This window comes from Drosophila virilis, chromosome 3 (assembly GCF_030788295.1).
Source record: "Drosophila virilis strain 15010-1051.87 chromosome 3, Dvir_AGI_RSII-ME, whole genome shotgun sequence".
In the NCBI taxonomy this organism is placed as follows: domain Eukaryota; kingdom Metazoa; phylum Arthropoda; class Insecta; order Diptera; family Drosophilidae; genus Drosophila; species Drosophila virilis.
In genome coordinates, this window is record NC_091545.1 from 21,545,293 (window position 1) to 21,565,966 (window position 20,674).

Below are 20,674 nucleotides of genomic sequence, written 5' to 3' on the forward strand. Positions count from 1 at the left end.
TAAGCAGAATTGCTAGTACTTGTTATTGACATAACTAAATACGTTTAAAACTACAATTGTTACCAGCTGACGTTTCTTTGTAAGTTGCCACATTAAGCTAGAAAACAGCTAAATTGGCAACACTATTGTGTGCAAAAAATGCATATTGCTATCGATAAGTGTTGCAAAGGGAAACCATTAAAAACTAGGTGGCAACGCCTTAGATTCGCGCCGAAAACAAAACGATAGCTGCAAAAATATTTGTTTAGCTTGTGAAATTTATGTTAGCGTATTTGATTTGTGTGTTTAAATGGATGAGAAGCGATATATAAAGCGCAAAGAGAAGGCGCGCATTGATGGCAATCGGGAACAACTGGCGGTAAGCTGCAACCAGCTGGGCGACTTCTATAATCAACTGGGCAAGTACAATGAGGCGGCCAGAGAATATAATCAAGAAGCAACCATATACGCCAGCATGGGCAAGGAGCTGGAGACGGCGAAAGCGAAACGCATGCTAGGCGAAATGTTCACGCTGCTCTGCGAATACGACGCGGCCAAGGATCACATAAATGACTATTTAAGTGAGTAGCTGCTGCAGGTTATATTTCTATTTGTCTAAAATTGTGTTTTCTGACAGAGATTGCCAAAAGACTGCAGAACAAAGTGGAACAGCAACGTGCCTATGCCACGCTGGGGCGGGTCCATCTACTGCACGGACAAAGCCTGTCCGACAGCACGGCTTCAGGTGCCATGGAACAACTGAAGCTGGCGGAAAAGAGCTTCCTGCGGAGTTTGTTGCTCGTCAAAGAGTAAGTGCTGACCCTTCAAAGTATTACCATGTCATAAACTATTTTGTAGGCTTTCAGGTCAGATTTCGAAATTAGAACAGTTGGACATGCAAGCGCGCTGTTACCTAAATATCGGCGTTGTGAAAGAGCACATGGAGGAATTTGAGGCGTCACTCGAGTACATTGATAAAGCCATTAAAATCAGCAAAACTCACGACCTGTTCGAGCTGACCCACTTGTGCTACATTTCGATGAGTCTGCTTTACAATTGCAAGAAAAATGACGCAGCGTCGGCGCTGCGCTACTGCAATATGGCGCTGCAAGTCGCCAAACGACTGCCGAATAAGGTGAAGAAAATCTGCGAGACACTTATAACGAAATCGGAAATTCTCATACATGCCGGAGACTTTGCAAGCGTTAAGCAAATACTGACTAAGGCCTACAAGAAGCATACGCCCGATGAGAACGATCGCGCCACCATTGAGCGTTCGTTGCGCGTGGTGGTAAAGATATGTCAATGCCTTGATGAGCTGGTGCTGACCAGTTCCGTCGACTATGGCAAGCTAAAGGATCTGTATGAGAAACTGGGCGACGGCTGTTGCCATCTCTTAAACTATGAAAAGGCGATTGTCTATTACCAGAAAATGCTGGAGTGCGCTGAGCTGAACGAGGAGCGTGGCAAAAGCCTGGTGCCCATTTATGTTAGCCTCTACCAGACATACAAGGATAACAAGCAATACGACAAGGCGTTGGAGTATTTGTGGAAGGAGTTTGAGTTAAATCAGGATGTGCCCGCAGAGGCATTCACAACACTTTGCAGCATTGCTGAGATCTGTGAGCAACAGGCGCAGCCCTTCTGGACCGTTCATGATGTGTATCAGAAAGCGTTACGACAGGCAGCCAAGGCAGATGAATCGTTGTCTGCAAAGCTAGAGAAGATTGCTTTGGTGCGCTTACACAAGCTGCAGGTAAAGCATAAAATGCATGTGTTAGCTGAAAATTTGGAGGCAGAGGCCAACGCCAAGGGCATTAATCTGGCCGCGGAGACTGCCAAGCTGGATGAGGAGGATGATGCCGATGGCGACGTGCCTGCAGCGCTGCAACAAAATACACCCGACTGGGTTGACGATGTTGATTTGGATGCACTCACCGATTCTGATGCCAGCGATCTTGATGAGACTGACAAGCCTCGCCCACAGCGCGTCACACGTGGCAATCGTACGCTCACCATTAAGCGAAACAACAAGGGCGAAACGCAGCTGCATCAGGCCTGCATAGCTGGCAACCTGGAGCTGGCACGCCGACTCATTGAACAGGGCCACACAGTAAATGTGCGCGATCATGCCGGCTGGCTGCCACTGCACGAGGCTTGCAATCACGGCTATCGTGATATTGTCGAGTTGCTGCTGGACAAGGGAGCCACAGTCGCAATTAACGATAAGGGCGGGACGAGCTGTGATGGCATTACACCGCTCTACGATGCCTGTGCCAATGGTTACCTGGATGTGGCCGAGTTGCTGCTGGAGCGTGGAGCAGATGCGACTGTGCGCACGGACTACAATGAGACCTGTATTGAGGGCTTGGACAAGTGGCGGCAGTCCAAGCAGCTGATTGAGGGCGAACAGGCTCAATATGCACAATTACGCGAAACCCTTCTACGTACTCTTTCCAAGGTTGGCATTTGCAGCATGCAGCATGCGCGTCCCTTGACCAATGCTCATGCTCGGCCAGCTTCCAGCGCATCGGCCTCATCAGAAGCCGAAGAGGAAGATGTTGAGCTGACGCCACGTTACAGGCGCGCCATGCCCATGCTTAACCGTTCCGCCAGTTCGGCCAACAGCCCGCGTGCGCCATCAAGCGCTAGCAAGGAATACCGCAACGTGATGGCGCAGCTGAAGCGTCCAAATCGTACACCCGTCAATTACGATGAGCCGAGCAGCAGCACAAGCGCCAACGTGAAGCAGAAACGTGCAGCCCTATTAAATGCCGACGAAGTGGATGCGGACAGTTGGCTGGTCGATGATGTGGGACCAGAGCGTAAACGCAAGCGCTACAATTCCGGCAGCTTGGGTAGTCGCGCAGTTGGCGCTAAAGAGAATCTGCACGACTCGGCGCTGGCCTGGGAAACGGAATTTCAGGCCACGCCGCCTGAGCAGGATGCACATCAAGTGCTAATCGAGGCAGCCAATTCCAAACAGCGCCAGAAACAAATGCGTAAGCTTACGCTCTCGCGCTCTTCCAGCATGAACAGCAATCACAGTGGCAGCAACTCCAGACAAACCAAGCAGCAAACATCGCTGCTGGACAGCGGTTTCTGCCGCTTTCGCAGCGAAAGCCCTTTGGGCAGCGGCGAGGATTCCCTGGATGGCGCATCGGTGATAAGTTTGCGCTCTCACGCGGAACCGGATTCCACAACCAGCAGCGCGCAGAGCGGCGGCATACAGCTGCTCATCTCGCCCACCAAATTGTCGTCGCCTATTAAAGTGCAGGCAACGCCTGTGCTGGCCACCACAGTGTCCTTCAAAGTCAAAGTGCAGGATGAGCTGCTGCTTGTGCCCGTCGAGCGTAAGAAGCTGCAAGACGTCAACATGCGCTGGCTAGCCGAAGAGACAGGACGGCGTTACAATAAGTGAGCAAATCCTTATGTAGAAAACCAAATCTCAATCTAACCATCTATCTTTATATTCCAGATTAACTGGCCTGACGCCTTTGCTGCGCTTGAAAACATCTGACGGCTTTGCATACGAGGACTCGGATTCTGTAAGCGTCGCCCTTGAACAGAACATGCTGTTGTCCACCATTCTAGATTGGAAAATATCACCGCTCTCACAACGCTATGAGGAGATGTGCCATCAATTGCAGAAGGGTAGGTGAATACATTATATTTTTAATATAGATTGTCAACTATTTAAATCTGTACAGGGGTCGATGATAAAATAAAGCTACTGCTGGAGCGTTCACAAAACACACAAACACTGGAGCTGGCTGGTCTTTGGCTACGTGAAGCGCAAACAGAGCCGGTGTTCAAGGCATTGTTGCATCAGGCGCGTCTCACGGTGCTGGATTTGTCCTGTAACTTTATTGGCAACGAGGGCTGTCAGCAGCTGGCCAAGGCATTGCCGACATTGCTGCAACTGAAGACGCTGCGCTTGAAGTGCAATGCCATAAGCAATGCGGGTCTGGAGGCGTTGCTCTGCGGCCATGTCATGGACAAGCTGGATAATTTAGAGGAGCTGCAGTTAAGCCAAAATCCGCTGGGTAATGCCAGTCTAAGAACACTGCACAGATTTTGTGCGAGTGGCGCTGGGCGTGCTCTGAACAGTTTGCATTTGTCGCAGTGCGAGCTAACGGAGCTGCAGGACTTTGATTTGGCCTATACGCAACTGACCAGCTTTGACATTAGCTTCAATCAGCTAACACAGCAGAGTGTGCGCAGGTTGTCGGAGCAGTTGAATAGCAGTCGCTTAGAGAACTTGAATCTGAGCTACGTGCGCTGGCCCCTTGATGAGCAGAGCGGCTTTGCGCTCGGCGAGCGTTTGGTGGCGCTGCTCGAGAGCGGCACAAGTGAGCGATTTGTGCGCTTGGAACTCGCCGGCTGTGGGCTGATCGATGCGCATATTTATAAGCTAACGCAGCAGCTAAACAAGGCGAAACAACTGGAATGGTTGGACATAAGCGATAATGAGCGTTTGAGTGGCGCTGCCCTGGGCTACGTGCTGGACGAGCTGCCGCAGCTGCGCGTGTTCTTAGCCACGAATTGTATACGAATGGTGGATGATCTGCGCCTACAGAAGTTGGAGCAGCAGAAACAGCTGCCCAAGCGCATGGATCTCAGCATAGATGAGCAGACATTCAGCTTGCCAGGCGCCTTGGCCACATTGATATCCATTTGGCAGTTGAAATGGGGCGACAATGCCAAGTTGCTGATGCCCAAGCGCAAGAAGGGTCCGCTCAAGCTGTACGTGGACGAAAGTGATCTGCTTTGGTCTGCTTGATTATGTTTTGTTATTGTGTTTAAAGTCCCAATTGTTTATACCTGTTGACATATATTAATATAGCAATCATCTATCTATAGACCCGAGGGAACAGGCTCGTGATAGTATTCTTATCTAATCAGCAAGTGCTTTTGCATGCCCCAGTTTAGGTTAGCGATTTGATGTCTACTAGCTAAAATTACAACGTCTTATCTGGCACTATATGTATTTTAGAATCTCTATCAAATTGTTTCGAATCCTCGAAATAATTTTCAACCCTTTTTTTATTTTTAAGTACTTATATATATTTTTTTATTAATCGTTTTTGTGAATGAGGACTGCAGCGCGGGTGATGGTGAACATGGCCTTGCATTGATCTGTCTTATCTGGTGGCACCGCCCTTTGCTGCCTCGTACATGTTTCTCGAGATGATGAGGCGCTGGATCTGAGAGGTGCCCTCGTAAATCTGATAGATCTTAGCATCACGCATTAGCTTCTCTACGGGATAGTCGCTGTTAAAGCCGTTGCCTCCAAAGATTTGCACAGCATCGGAAGCAATTTTGTTGGCCATATCGGCGGCATGGCACTTTGCAATGGATGCATAGTAGCTGTTGCGGCGGCCCTGGTCAATTTCCCAAGCGGATAAGCGCCACGCCAAACGCGATGTTTCGACACCAATAGCCATATCGGCCAGCATAAACTGGACGGCCTGGTGATGGGCAATGGGCACGCCGAAGGCTTTGCGTTCTAGAGCATACTTGAGGGCCTCGTCCAAGCAGCGCTGGGCCAAACCAACGGCACCGGCTGCGACTGGTGGGCGGGTCTTGTCAAAGGTACCCATGGCAATTTTAAAGCCGGCACCCTCGCCAATCAGAACATTCTCCTTGGGCACACGCACATCCTCGAAGGTGATGCCACGCGTGTCAGATGCACGCTGACCCATGTTGAGCTCCTTGCGGCCAGGCGTCAGACCGGGCGTGTCGCGTTCAACAATGAATCCGGTGAAGGCTTTGCTGGGCGGGCACTTGGGATCGGGATTGGTGCGGGCAAGCACAAAGTACCAGTTCGCCACGCCGCCGTTGGTGATCCACATTTTCTGGCCATTGATAACATACTCGTCGCCCTTCTTCTCAGCGCGCGTCTTAATGCCGGCGACATCGGAGCCAGCACCGGGCTCTGTGACACAGTAGGCAGCCACCAAGGGCTCCGCTAATAGACGGCCCAGATACTTCTTCTTCTGCTCCTTATTGCCCGACAGTATCACAGGTGTTTGCTAGCGGACAAACCAAAGCATTGGACTTAAGTTGGAATAGTGTAAATATTTGTACTTACGCCTAGGCCGCTGGCCTCCAGGGCAGTCATAATGCCGGTGCAGCCATATGCCAGCTCTTCCGCCGTCAGGCAGGTGGTGAACACATCCAAATCCAAGCCTCCCAGCTCGGCAGGTACGTGATTGTTCATCAGACCCAGCTCCCAGGCCTTCTTTATGATTGGCCATGGGTACTCGCCAGTCTTGTCGTATTGAGCAGCCACCGGGATGATCTCCTCACGCGTAAACTTGCGTGCCAGCTCCTGGAACTGTTGCTGTTCCTCTGTCAGGGCAAAACACGGACCCGTGGGCGACACATGTGAGACGGCGGCATATGTGCGGCTGGCCACCAGCTGTCGCAGTGCAGGAGCTGCGAGCTACAAGCAAATACGACACAATTAAATGCGGAATTCCGTGGGTCCATAAGTCCAATCGGGGGCAAAGTACAATCGCATCAGATAAGCAGCATAATCTGTGCACCGTTTTTTCAAAATGTCTGCCAGATGATCTGGCACTCTCTGTGGAGTTGCAAGATAATTTGGCCCACTTGATACATACCTTGTTGAGAAAAGCCATGGCGCAGATAAAATATTATTTAGTTATTGCAAAATTTCTATATACAATTTGGCGTTTATTTGTGTTCGCTTTTAATTGAATTGCGCTGCTCACTCGCTGACGTCTCGTGGCGAATTGAATCAAACGGGTATTCTGTTGTTCGTAAAACAACGCAGCGCAGCCGGCAGCGAATGTGAACATTAGACCCTCTTGCTTGCGGCGAAACAAAATAACAGCAACAACAATGACAATGACGAATTCGCTTGCTCGAAGCTTGCGTTGGTGGAGTGGAGTCAACAAACTTTTGTTTAGCTGCAGCTGTAACTAAATATTAATAAAAGCATGTCGAATATCATTCGCCTTGGCACACTAGCCGAGACACACCCCCTTTGAGATCCCAAGGCCAACACAGCGCACAGCAACAAAAGCTTTGCATGGTAAAAAGCTCTGCAATATGCGCGCTTAATTTGAACATCTTATAATTTTAAAAGCATGCGTTCAGGCGCTGTTAAAATTAGAACAGTGTTTATGTTAAAAATAACAACATTTATATATATATTCAATGCGCAGAAGGGCGCTTTTTTACTGTTTATGTTTAGCTGTGACATGCTCGGAAAAAAACAAACAAAAGCAACTAGAAAAACAAAAATAAATCAACTGCTTATTGTGCTTCGTTGCCAGCAGCTCTTATCAGGCACAGCAGCAGCATCACATTAAACTTCGGTCCGGTTAAAGCTTCCGCTAAGCCACCAAAACCCACCCACAAAAAGCGCACACGATTCACAACCGAAGCCGACCACGGCGAAACGAAGCTGCGCGGTGTGGGGACGAGAACGAAGACGTGGTGAAAGTCCCGCCACATCTAAGGCAAAACTGGGATAGCTGCTGCCTTGGCTTGGCCAGTCATTTGACATTGCTCCTGCGTAAAGGTTGTCCACGCGCAAAGCAAAACTAATCCGTCGTCGAGCAATTCGCCTCCATCCCGTTTTAGTGTGCGTCCGTCTGTGTGTGTGTGTGTGTGTGTGTGAGTTGTTTTTAACACACACTCCCATTTATGGGTATACATATATGTACCTAAAAAAGTTAAAGTGAAAAGTTTCTCAAGCGGTTAACCGAGCCCGAGCCCGTAATCAAACAAGTGCAAATCGTTAAGTGCTTTTCGCCAGGCGAAAATGGCTCAATTTGTGACTCACATACAGCCAACGCTGATGGAGGCATCGCAAGGTCATATGCCGCACCATCATGGCCATCAGGTAGGCGTGCAGCATTCGTCGCATTTGCCACACAGTGGCCATAACATGCCATCGCCACCCACGGGCCACAATCATCACCAGCACCAGCACCATCATGGAGGACATGGAAACGCGTCCTCGCATCAGCAAACCCAATCGCAATCGCAATCCCATCAATCGCATCATCATCATCCAGAGCAGCAGCAGCAGCAGCAGCAGCATCATCACAAGAAATCACATCATCCGACGGGTCATGCCAATGCCAAGGCGCCAATCCATCAGAGTCCACCAAAGCAGGTGTCTCCGCCGCCTGCCGAGCATGTGGGCCACTACGAATACTTTCAGCATCAGCATGAGCTGGCCTTTCAACATGTTGGTGCCACGCCCGGCACCAGCAGCAACAGCAAGCAGCACCATCACGATAAGCATGAACACTGCCCCACAGGACACCAGAGTGCGGTGAGTTTCAGGCTTACATCATCTCTGTCCATGGTCGTCGCATCATATGATCGCGTTCAGATTGCGAACCCTTAAGCTAGTCTTATACTAGATTGTTCTGGTCTACTCCATGCACCTACTTGTGTTTATGTATGCACATATATATATATATATGTGTGTATCTGTGTGGCAGGCAGCCCAGCGGATGACGCAATCGCAATCCTTGAGCTGGAATAACTGAATGCCAAATGAGTCATCGACCATCTTTCGCTGTCCTTGTTGGCCATTAAACGCTCCATGACGACTCTCGGGCGTCACGTCGTCTCCCAGGCATCATTTACTGTTTATTAAAAAGCTTCAAAATTAGACAGACCGCCCTCCGCGCCCTTCAGTACCAGCCCCGCCATTACCCTTCGCCGCGCCTCCACAACACATTTAACCGCAAAAGCCATGCCCCATTTACACGTTTGCCCCACCCCCCCCTCACTTAATAGCAGCCCCCACCCTCCTCATCATCCTGTACTCTCGAGAGCTTTTTTTTTTGCTGTTCTTCTCTAAATTCTGTGTGTTTCGAATTGTTTAAAAATAAAACCAACTGGCGAATTTCTCTTTGTGCTCTCTTCGCATCGGTTTGTAGCCTCTGGCAGAGGGCTTCGGGCGGCAATCGAAAATAATTTAGAAAACGACTCAAATCGCTCGCTGTCTGTTGTTCTTGGTGCGGTCTCTGCGTGTGTGTAAATATTCCATAGAAATTTACTGAAAAATTATTAGCGTATGTGTTTTTTAATTAACAAAATCCCAGCGAAATGGAGACATTGAAGAAACGCTTCCCGTCGCTGCAGAGTTTGGGCGTAAGTCGCTGCCAACTTGGAACCGTTTTTATGTAATATATTTACCCTGTACCCAACATCTATGCAGTTGACCCAAAAATATCACATTGTCAAAAAAAAACAAAATAAGAGTAGAAAAAAAAAACACAGCTCTTTGTGCGAAAAATATTTCAATATCTTTTTAGTTTTGGTGCGTATGACGTGTACGTTGACGTCGCGTCGCGTCGCGTCGCGTCTGTCTGGCACGCGGTGCAGTGAACTAACTACATATAAGCTTAGGTGGTTGGGGGATGGGTGCGGAGGGGTACGCCACCCCAGGGAGCTTTTCACTAAATTGGCGTCTCACTTATTTGTGGTGCGTTTTTAAAGGTCGTCAAAGTTGTGCACAATTAGCTTGGGCCATGTCGTCTCGGGGCATTACCGTTACCTCTGCCTCTGCCTCTGCTGCTGTCTCTGCCTGCGCCTCTGCTTCTGCTGCTGTTGTTGTTGTGGCTCTTGTAATTTCATATGCCAACAGGCGATAGCCTCAGCGACGCCGACAGCATTTTTGAAGAACCTGAAAAAAATATTTCAAAGTTCGTCGAAGCTCAAACACTCTCAAATATTTTTAAAATATAATAAATTTATTTAAAGCCATTTTAATTTCAAATCTTACGAAATTAAGAAATGGTTTTCTTATATAAAAAAAAGGGAAGGAATATTTTTAAACAGATCTTGTAATTAGATAGAAAATCAACCAATAGAGAAAATTCAATTTTATCGCTTAAACATCTTTATTAAGAGCTGGACATTAAATATAAATAGGCACATTAACGGGAAAACTTAGATCATAAACTGATTTGAAAGAAATTTACAAATTTATTACAATGTGTTGTGTATAACCCTACTTTATTGGAGTATAGAGTATACGCATATATATATTTTGGAGTACCAGCTGACATGCAAACATGCAATTTAGTTTATTTAGTTTCAACCCCCCCTCAAAGTCCGAGGACTTTACCGAAAACCCTTTGCTGGCCAAAACAAATAAGTCAATGTTTGGCCAAGCGATAAAGGCTGAACTGCAGCTTAAAGACACCCTAAGGCGGGGGAAGGCCATTAATTAAATTCCAAAATGTGCGTCACACCTTGCTGCCACATGCCACATGCCACATTAGTTACCTCCCCTCCCCCCACCGCATAAAGCAGAGCAAGCACTTTACAATTTGCCCTGGTCACGATGCAATTCGAAATGCAATTTTATGCAATCGCTAGGGGTTAGTTGTAACCACTGCTCCAGTGCCACATGAGGGTGGCTTCCCTTCTGTCTAACTAATTTGTAACCCGAGCAACAACAACAACAACAACAGGGAAATTTGATGGCAATAGCAGAAATTGTGTCGTTCCTTTGCTTGGTTTGGCTTGGCTTACTTGGCTACGTAAAACGTGACTGGGATTGCATACGCATCTGATTGGGCTCGTAAGGGTGTCGGATTTTTTGGGGTTGTTAGTTGGTTTCTTATTGGATTTGTCCAGTTCGAATCTGGAAGTAAACAAAATCCAGTCAGATGTCGCGACTGCGCCAGCCAGCGTTACCCTGGAAGGTGACCAGCCCGCAACCAACTGTGGATTGTCTGTAGTTTCAACAGAGTATCCTGGTGGGCAAAGGACCTGCTTGTGTGTTTAGCTTAGTAATGACTCTATATGCTCGGCTAATTAGTTGGAATTCACTCAAATTACTTGCGCAGTTGGGTGCGCCAGGAAATAATTGAAAAGCTAATTAGCTGCCGAGGGAATAGTTTTCATTTGAGACATGCCACTATTATATAAATCCTTGAGGACTTTACACTTCATCTCCCAACGCAATTATCCTTGAGAATGTCAGTTATTCAAATTTCATTTTTCAATTATGTTTTCCAAGGCAATTATTTTTAAACAACGATCTCAACTTCTTTAATCTTCTAAAAGCTGGCGAATCTTTTGGGATTATAATGAATTCTTTGTTTGTTGCTGCACCCGCTGCACGTGTCCGCGCTGCATCGCTTCCAATAGCAAATGTCAACAAAGCGAGACGCACGTGCCAAAAGGGCGGCTTTCGCTTCCGCTTCCAGTAAACCACCCTCGGAGGGTGGCGCAGACGCAGACCGTGCGTGTGCGTTTCCAATTGGAATGTGCACGTGCGCAGGTCCTTCGAAAATCCTGGCGTTGCCGACAATTTCAACCACGACTGGTAGGACTCGTCGTGCCCAGCCAGCACGCATCCAGTCTGGAGTTGAACATTGAAGAAAACGGCAGCAAAAAAGCAAACGCTCCTCAGCGTGTATTTAGAAGCGACTGTGTTGAACAGAAAGGAATCCAATCAGACACACCAACACACCAACACAGTCACAGTTACAGTCACACATAAACGTACACTGACACACACAGGCACACAGACACCATACACACCCTCGCACACACATGCACTCGTCTACATAAGGCTTACATAAAATCTAAGGAAAAATCGATGCGATTGCATTTAAAATTCAATCAAAGAAAGTCTCAGCTAGTGAAATAACTTCGCGTTAAACTCGAATTGAAAAGAAAAATTCATTAGTTAGCCGAGTGAAAAAAAAAACTATGACTAATCAGTGACGACATACGCGAACTGCGCTTACACAATATCTCTATAATAGATATACGACATACCACATAAGATTGAAAATCGTTTGATATTTTCGAATTGCAAATCGGTGTACGCAAAATGGTCACTGAAAATGGAGCTCAGGTAATGATGAACCAGTTTATTTCATTTCATTTGCAGCGTGCATTTACTTTTCGCCCAGACTGTCTGGGTCGGCCATGTTGGCGTCCATTTTGCACATTATCGATTTTTCAGTGTCTGGACTGAAAATTTGCTGAAAAAACGCAATTAAATTTAATTTCCAAAACGATTTAGGCAACGTTTCTATTAAAATAAGTTTGTATGCTCTGTCTGAAAAGTTTTATTGATTTTGCTAAATCCGAAACTAGCATTGAAATCAAATCAAATTGCGTACTATTATAATCGTATTGTGTGGAAAACAATATGCTATAAATAAATAATTAAGCATTGTTAAGAGCTTGGGCACAATAGCGCATAAGCACAGCCCCCCCCCCCCCCCCTCCCTCACCATCAAACCGAACTGGGCGTGGTGCTAAGCTGTGCGTGTGTCCGTGTTCCGGCCCGTACTCGAGCCCATGCCCGTGGTGCAAGGTAATGTAGATTTAGGTTAAATTTAATGATGACATGCGACATTTGCGCCACACCGAAAGATGTAGAGAAAATCCATAATATGAGTCATTTTTCTTGTCACCTTTCCTGCTCCCAAGTGCAATAATGGAAATCAAAATCCATTTGTTGCTCCCTTTTTTGTAATTTGCACTCAAGTTTCGAGTGGGACCAAACATGTTGCCACTTGGGCGACATTTTGCTGCACAAGTTCAAAGGAAATCCACTTCAAGGCTTCAACCAACTTACTTTACATCAAGCATTCAATTTATACAACTCGAGCCTCGTTATACAATGCCTGACAAGCACCTTTGAACTTTGGGCCCCAATGTCTGTCTGTGTGTGTGTGTGTGTGTGTGTCTGTCTTTGTGCTGGCCCCTCATCAAGCTGGGCAAACACGGAAGCAGCCAGCGCCGAAAGACATCCTTAAGAGTTGGCTTCCATATTTGTACACATATTTGAACAGGCATACGAAATGAGTTTTGCGTTGGCCCAGCCATGAAAAGGAGTCGCTCACTTCCGTATTGATAGACCGTGTAGAGCCGGCTGTGTGGCCGGGTGGGGGCTGGGCAGGCGAGCCCTCCTTCTCTGCACTGCAGCGATGGCTTGGGATCCGACAGGAAATGGCGGCTCGGAACTGTGGGTGCCGCCTGCGGTCACCTTAACGGCGTCGGTTTTGAGTTCCAGTGCGAAAACTGTCCAAGTCGAAGCCGCCTTCCAATTGCATTTTCCAATGCCACGGCATGACGTCATATTCGATACCGAATTCCAGGCTGCGCAACACCCCTACCCCTCGCTGCCTGCTGTTGCCGCTCAGTCGAGCAAAAGGAAAACATAAACAAATTGTGGGTGGCTATGAAAAGGGGGCAGCTGTTGGCGCAAAGCCGAATTACACCTGCGCATTGTTAAAGCCGACGTTGAACCCTCGCCTTGACCGTTGCTTAGCTGAACTTGGCCTCCCCTGCCAATCCTCCCCCCTTGCGACAATAGCAGGTGCACAGCTCACAGCGAGCGAGCTTCGATTGCGCAACGACTGTAACGGGTATTTACCTGTGTTTTATGCAGCATGGCGATCAATAACAGCCCTAACAAAGCTCATTTTATGAAAACGCAGCTGACACGCAACTCGCAGTTGGCCCAGGGCACCAGGAAGCCCCCCAAGCCACAATCAAGTTCAAGTGAAAAACGTTTAATCAATACTTAAATAATTGCCATTAGTCTAGATATAGAATATTCTTTATTAATATAGATACTAACTGTAGACTGTCGACTAGTTCCAAACGAGCGTACGGGTTTTTATGCAATCCCCTTTTGCCGGACTCCCAGCTTATTATTTAGCTAGTCCTTTTTCCTTGACTCCCTGTCTTCATAGAATTTCCATACTTTTGTTTGTAGTCATATTAATTTTAATTATAATTTAATTATATTAATATTAATTTATAATTTACAGGGCGATGGCAACACTTCCTTCCTGCGTGCCGCACGCGCCGGCAATTTGGAGCGCGTGCTGGAACATCTGAAGAACAACATTGACATTAACACCAGTAATGCAGTAAGTTAAATCTTGAGGAAGTGTTAAGCCCATGTTTTAAATTTCCGTGTGGATTCGTTGCAGAACGGCTTGAATGCGTTGCATTTGGCTTCCAAGGATGGACACATACACGTGGTCTCGGAGCTGCTGCGACGCGGCGCGCTTGTGGACAGCGCTACTAAGAAGGGCAACACGGCTCTGCACATTGCCTCGCTGGCGGGACAGGAGGAGGTGGTGAAGCTATTGCTGGAGCACAACGCCTCCGTCAATGTGCAGTCGCAGAATGGCTTCACGCCCCTCTACATGGCCGCCCAGGAGAATCACGATGCTGTTGTGCGCCTACTGCTGTCCAATGGCGCCAACCAGAGTCTGGCCACGGAGGATGGGTTCACGCCACTGGCAGTGGCCATGCAGCAGGGACACGATAAGGTTGTAGCCGTGCTCCTCGAGAGCGATACTCGTGGCAAGGTGCGTCTACCAGCGCTCCACATAGCTGCCAAAAAGGATGACGTCAAAGCAGCTACGCTTCTACTGGACGTAAGTAAATGCTGTTAAGATTACAACTGTTCAGATCACAATTGGATACTTATGTTTGCATTGGATCTACAGAATGACCACAATCCGGATGTGACTTCCAAGTCGGGCTTTACGCCGCTGCACATTGCCTCGCACTATGGCAACCAGAACATTGCCAATCTGTTGATCCAAAAGGGTGCCGATGTGAACTACTCGGCCAAGCACAACATCAGTCCTCTCCACGTGGCTGCCAAGTGGGGCAAAACCAACATGGTCTCGCTGCTGCTCGAGAAGGGTGGCAACATTGAGGCCAAGACCCGCGATGGCCTCACACCGCTCCACTGCGCTGCCCGGTCCGGCCACGAGCAGGTTGTGGACATGCTGCTGGAGCGCGGAGCACCCATTAGCGCCAAAACCAAGAACGGTCTCGCACCATTGCATATGGCCGCCCAGGGCGAGCATGTGGATGCCGCTCGTATTCTGCTCTACCATCGCGCACCCGTTGACGAGGTGACCGTTGATTATTTGACTGCTCTGCATGTGGCCGCCCACTGCGGACATGTGCGTGTGGCAAAGCTTCTACTGGACCGCAATGCCGATGCCAATGCACGTGCCCTCAACGGGTTCACGCCCCTGCACATTGCTTGCAAGAAGAACCGCTTGAAGGTTGTCGAACTGTTGCTGCGCCACGGCGCCAGCATAAGTGCCACCACGGAGAGTGGCCTGACCCCGCTGCATGTGGCCGCATTCATGGGTTGCATGAATATTGTCATTTACTTGCTGCAGCACGACGCCAGTCCGGATGTGCCCACTGTGCGCGGGGAGACTCCATTGCATTTGGCCGCACGCGCTAACCAGGTGAGTCATTCAAATATTTACTTAAAATAACTGTTACAAATTATTGACGTGAACTTATATCGATAACTCAATCAATCGATAGCTTAATGATATAGTGTGTATCCGAAAAATATCGATAAAATAATAATCTACTTAGCTTCAGTATATTTTATTTAATTAAAAATACTAAAACGTCTATTTGAAAATGTTTGTTTATTAATTTCAGACGGACATCATCCGCATACTTTTGCGCAATGGCGCCCAGGTCGATGCACGAGCTCGGGAGCAGCAAACCCCGCTGCATATCGCCTCGCGACTCGGCAATGTTGACATTGTGATGCTGTTGCTGCAACATGGCGCTCAGGTGGACGCCACCACGAAGGATATGTATACGGCACTGCATATTGCTGCCAAGGAGGGTCAGGATGAGGTAAAAGATTTGATTGCCAAAAAGATAACGGATCACATCGACACCGTCTACCTGATGCAATTGTTTTGGATACGTCATCAGGAGTTTTTCATTTGAAATTGGCTTTTAAGTTTTATTTTGTATTGTACTTGCTTTTGTTTCTGTTACGTTCATCGAGTATTACGAGTATTGTTGTGTCTTTTGTTATTGTCTCTTATGTTGGCCATAAAAATAAATGTGTCCACTTCTTTAGTATTATCTTGGTACTTATTATTTCGATTTTATATTTTGTACTTTTTATGATTTTAAGATCATCTACCGTATTTAGTTTAAGCTCACCATCTAAACAGGTAGCTGCACAAATGCACCGTTTCGATTAGTAGTCTTTCCGAAATGCATCGCATCAATCGATAAGCGATACTTATCGATACAACAAATCGCACTTTGAAACACTAGAAATGGCGCACTTAGAAGTCCGCTCGCTGTTAATTTATATGTTTTTACTTGTGTAGGTGGCCGCTGTGCTGATTGAGAATGGAGCCGCTTTGGATGCGGCCACCAAGAAGGGATTCACGCCACTGCATCTGACGGCTAAGTATGGGCACATTAAGGTCGCCCAGCTGCTGCTCCAGAAGGAGGCGGATGTGGATGCGCAGGGCAAGAATGGTGTCACGCCTCTGCATGTGGCCTGCCACTACAACAACCAGCAAGTGGCACTGTTGCTGCTAGAGAAGGGCGCCAGTCCACACGCAACCGCCAAAAATGGACACACACCGCTTCACATAGCGGCGCGCAAGAACCAGATGGACATTGCCACCACTCTGCTGGAGTATGGCGCTCAGGCCAATGCCGAGAGCAAGGCTGGATTTACGCCACTGCATCTAAGCAGCCAGGAGGGACATGCCGAGATTTCCAATCTATTGATCGAGCACAAGGCTGCCGTTAATCATCCAGCCAAAAATGGTCTTACCCCTATGCATCTGTGCGCTCAGGAGGACAACGTAAACGTGGCAGAGATTTTGCAACGCAACGGCGCCAATATCGACATGGCTACTAAGGCTGGCTACACACCGCTGCACGTGGCCTCGCACTTCGGTCAGGCTAATATGGTGCGTTTCCTGCTGCAGAACGGTGCCAACATTGACATGGCCACCAAGGCTGGCTATACACCGCTGCATCAGACCGCTCAGCAAGGCCATTGCCACATTGTCAACTTGCTGTTGGAGCACAAGGCGAATGCCAATGCCCAGACCGTCAACGGTCAGACGCCACTGCATATTGCACGCAAGCTGGGCTACATCAGTGTGCTCGATTCTCTAAAGTCGATTACAAAGGAGGATGAGGCAGCCTCTGTGCCCGGTGCTCAGACCGAAGAAAAGTATCGCGTAGTCGCGCCAGAGGCCATGCACGAATCCTTCATGTCTGACTCGGAGGAAGAAGGTGGTATGTACATATTTGCTTTCATATTATGTTATATTTGATTTTTCGAACACATCCATCCTCCACTTGGTTGCCAGCACTCAGACTAACAGCAACACCCTAAGTTATGACTAGTTTTAAGTAAAAATAAAAAACCCGAAAAATACCCGCTTTTATGTGTGCCGTCAGGTGACACAGATTGGGAATTGGATGCTTGCTACGAGTTTGGCATTGGCGGCGATTGTGCTAACCCCAACCGCCACAGGCCAAACCCCCATGCCTTTCAGCCGTATTACCAGGGCGACTATCTGTATGTGTCCAGTAAGTGTCAATGAACGTTGCAAGGCCAATTGTAAAATTCGTATTTCTACATATTTTGAAGAGTCGACTGCTATCAAGTGCACCCAATTGGCATATGATTGGCATCCAAATGGAATCCAAATTAACCAGCACTTTATATGGTTGCTCGCATAATTGTATAAATTATATCTTGACGTTGTTGTTAACACAAGACACGTGTTTGGCGTGTTTTTACCTGGGCTGCAAACCCCAAATTTAGTCGCCGAAGGCTCGAGCCAACTATCTGCCTCAAAGTTCGTTCTGTTTTTCCACATCTTCTGGCGTTGTCAATGATTTTCAGAATTCATATGAAATAAATAAATTTTTAATTTATAATTGCCCGTTCTACTGAAAATATTGCATGTCGTACATATTTTCATATAGAAGTTGCGGGCTACATTTGATATACGCGCAAAATTGGCATCCACCATATATAATTAGATAAATCCCATGGTTGGGCCAAAGTATTTTATGTCCAGTCGGGGCTGAGCCTTCCTCAAAGGCGTTTTATTTTAAGTTAAATCTTTTTTGCAGTCGGTTTGCAGCCTTGGTTTTTTCATACCTTCAATTTGTTTTATTTATTTTGTTTACTTTACAGAATGAAATCGTAATGTATTGTAAATCGAGTTTGATTGTTAGATAAATATCGTTTACGGTTTCATTTCCAATGTCCAATTTGTTTGTATTTTAACCATGGCCATGTAAATATACCTACAACGGTTAGGTTTCTGGGTGTTTAGAAGAAAGATATGGAGAAGACCAGCTTGACTTAACAATAATCTTTCCATTAAGATCAATGTGGCATGAAAAACTATATGATAATGATGATAAGATGTATCACATATTATCTATAAACTAAGTTATATATTAATGCTCCTATTTATTATTCATGCTAGCTTTACATATCATCCAACTATATTCATATTGTTAATATACGTACATATATAAAAAAAAAAGATATGCATGTAGATTGTACAAAATTTGTCAACTAAAAAAAACTCATTTGCATTCTTCTATTTTCAATGCACCGCGCTCTCATCAACTGCAAAAAAAAAAAACAACAACAACAACCGAAACTAAATCACCAAACAACACAATACAACAACAACAACAACAACTACGCTATATGGCCAATTGACTGTCTTGTGCTTAATTGAAATGCGCTGGAATGTAACCGAAATGCTACGCAAATAATCGAACACCAAAATCTAGGCGAAGACAATATGCTATCCGATCAACCTTATCGCTATTTGACCGTTGATGAAATGAAATCCCTAGGCGACGACTCGCTACCAATTGATGTGACCCGCGATGAGCGTATGGACTCCAACCGGATGACCCAAAGTGCCGAGTATGCCGGCGGTGTACCGCCTACAATTGGCGAGGAGATGATCAGTCCGCACAAGGCTCAGGTATATGGCTCTTCGCCCAAGGCAACTGTTGATGGCGTCTACATTGCCAATGGCATTGGCAATGAAGAGCCACCGCATGTGGGGTAAGTGACGAATTGGAGTGCTTAAATTGTATATGTCTAAATTGATGTTTGTTAGTCGCAAGCTGAGCTGGAAGAGCTTCCTGGTCTCATTCCTGGTAGATGCACGCGGCGGTGCCATGCGTGGCTGTCGCCACAGCGGCGTGCGTATGATAATTCCGTCGCGCTCCACCTGCCAGCCGACGCGGGTGACCTGCCGCTACGTAAAGCCGCAGCGCACCATGCATCCGCCGCAGTTGATGGAGGGTGAGGCCTTGGCCAGCCGCGTGCTGGAACTCGGACCCTGCTCGACCAAGTTCATTGGGCCCGTGGTAATGGAGGTGCCACATTTCGCTTCGCTACGTGGCAAAGAGCGCGAGATCATCATACTTCGTTCCGATAACGGTGAAACCTGGCGCGAGCACACCATAGACAACTCTGAGGAGATCATACACGATGTCATGCAGCAGTGCTTCGAGCCAGAGGGTGAGTGTACTTATTTTTATCTGTCCGTTTCGCCGTGCAAATAAGGTGTTTGTGTTCCCACAGAAATCGCTCAGCTGGAAGAGCAGGCCGGCAATCATGTCTGCCGCTTTGTCACTTACGATTTTCCTCAGTACTTTGCTGTTGTATCGCGCATACGCCAGGAGGTGCACGCCATCGGACCCGAGGGTGGCATGGTCTCGAGCACTGTGGTACCGCAGGTTCAGGCCGTCTTCCCTCAGGGCGCTCTAACCAAGAAAATCAAAGTTGGCTTACAGGTAAACCTCTTTAAACCACGCAAAGGCGTTGCGCCCGAGAAACTACGCAAGATAAGCGTCAATCATGTGCCCAAAAAGAAGCGCTTCTCGCTCATTTGGTAAACACCACTTTATGGGTGCAAGATCTACAAAAAAGTAATCAATCTACATAGTATATACTAATAATCGTGCATTTAACATACATATACAGCTTCCCTAACGTATAGCAATAACGAAAAGTTTTCCATTTACTAAAAATACGCATTTAAATACCAATTAATTAAATACATAGAAGATGTAATGCCGCTCCATAAAATCTGTAATACGCGTAGTAGTTGGTGAAGCCAAACCAAATAGATGATATACATTTAAATATATTTATATATCTATATATCTAGCAAGGCCAGAATGTAATTTCTAAGGCGTACTCGCAATGAAACCTATTATCAAATCAAAATATTAACATATATTTCAATAGATTTAGATTTGTTTAGAAATATTCCTACTTTGAATGCCTCTCGTTAAACTCTTTTTGTTGGGGGGCCCAAATGTTATTTATGAAATATGTGCACTTTGTTTGAATATGCTATATCACGACAGAACTAGTTGAGAATTTTTTTTTGGCACTGAGAAGATATTGAAATTATCCACGCTAACTTTATCACAAGAAAGAACTACTTTATAGTGACTTGCAATAATACTTATATGAACTAATTAATATATTATGACGATTGATCATGGATCAAGCGACGTATGGCAGATCGCGTATTTACTTAAAGCTTAATACTTAAACAATAATACGATTTTCCAGTTGATCGAGACAAATTAAGTATATACACAACAATTTAATACTATATATATGGTATATATATATTTATGCCTATTATTATTAATCTATCATACTTGGAAAAATTACATATGCATAAGATTATAAAAGTTTTCTGAAATGAAGTACTACCCAATAAATTTAGTTCAACAAAAACTTTATACCAATGAAAATCTTTTCATTAATTTTCATTTTATTAATTCATTTTTCATTAAATTGCTTTTTTGAGAATAATAAAACAATGAAAACATT

General features: G+C 46.4%; 3 protein-coding genes across 17 annotated transcripts in view; 2 read left to right on the plus strand and 1 right to left on the minus strand.

Annotated features, from left to right (window-relative positions):
* The first annotated feature begins 59 nt into the window (after positions 1-59).
* On the plus strand, positions 60-4,965 carry LOC6622439 (tonsoku-like protein). Its single transcript, XM_002048153.4, has 5 exons — positions 60-560; positions 617-788; positions 838-3,396; positions 3,458-3,633; positions 3,690-4,965. Exons 1-5 carry the CDS (start codon positions 290-292, stop codon positions 4,760-4,762), a joined length of 4,251 nt encoding a protein of 1,416 aa, XP_002048189.2. The 5' UTR covers positions 60-289; the 3' UTR covers positions 4,763-4,965.
* Positions 4,966-5,007: 42 nt separating this feature from the next.
* On the minus strand, positions 5,008-6,768 carry Mcad (Medium-chain acyl-CoA dehydrogenase). The gene is made up of 3 exons (XM_002060399.4): positions 6,609-6,768; positions 6,074-6,427; positions 5,008-6,014 (listed from the first exon to the last, which is right to left on the minus strand). The coding sequence occupies exons 1-3, from the start codon at positions 6,624-6,626 to the stop codon at positions 5,124-5,126; spliced, it is 1,263 nt and encodes a 420-aa protein (XP_002060435.1). The 5' UTR covers positions 6,627-6,768; the 3' UTR covers positions 5,008-5,123.
* A 746-nt stretch (positions 6,769-7,514) lies between these two features.
* Positions 7,515-20,674, plus strand: part of Ank2 (Ankyrin 2) — a 61,974-nt gene continuing 48,814 nt past the window's right edge. For 8 of the 15 annotated variants that reach the window (XM_070207998.1, XM_070208001.1, XM_070208007.1 and 5 more), the window contains exons 1-10: positions 7,865-8,296; positions 13,785-13,886; positions 13,950-14,402; positions 14,475-15,239; positions 15,445-15,648; positions 16,140-17,070; positions 17,236-17,367; positions 18,598-18,880; positions 18,936-19,342; positions 19,406-19,617. In XM_070207998.1, the coding sequence (XP_070064099.1) occupies positions 7,904-8,296; positions 13,785-13,886; positions 13,950-14,402; positions 14,475-15,239; positions 15,445-15,648; positions 16,140-17,070; positions 17,236-17,367; positions 18,598-18,880; positions 18,936-19,342; positions 19,406-19,617 (3,882 nt within the window). In that variant the 5' untranslated portion in view covers positions 7,865-7,903. Of the gene's footprint in view, positions 8,297-8,959; positions 9,127-11,337; positions 11,852-13,784; positions 13,887-13,949; positions 14,403-14,474; positions 15,240-15,444; positions 15,649-16,139; positions 17,071-17,235; positions 17,368-18,597; positions 18,881-18,935; positions 19,343-19,405; positions 20,547-20,674 lie in introns of those variants that run through there. The other 7 variants (XM_070208002.1, XM_070208011.1, XM_070208003.1 and 4 more) reach the window with 7 other exon arrangements.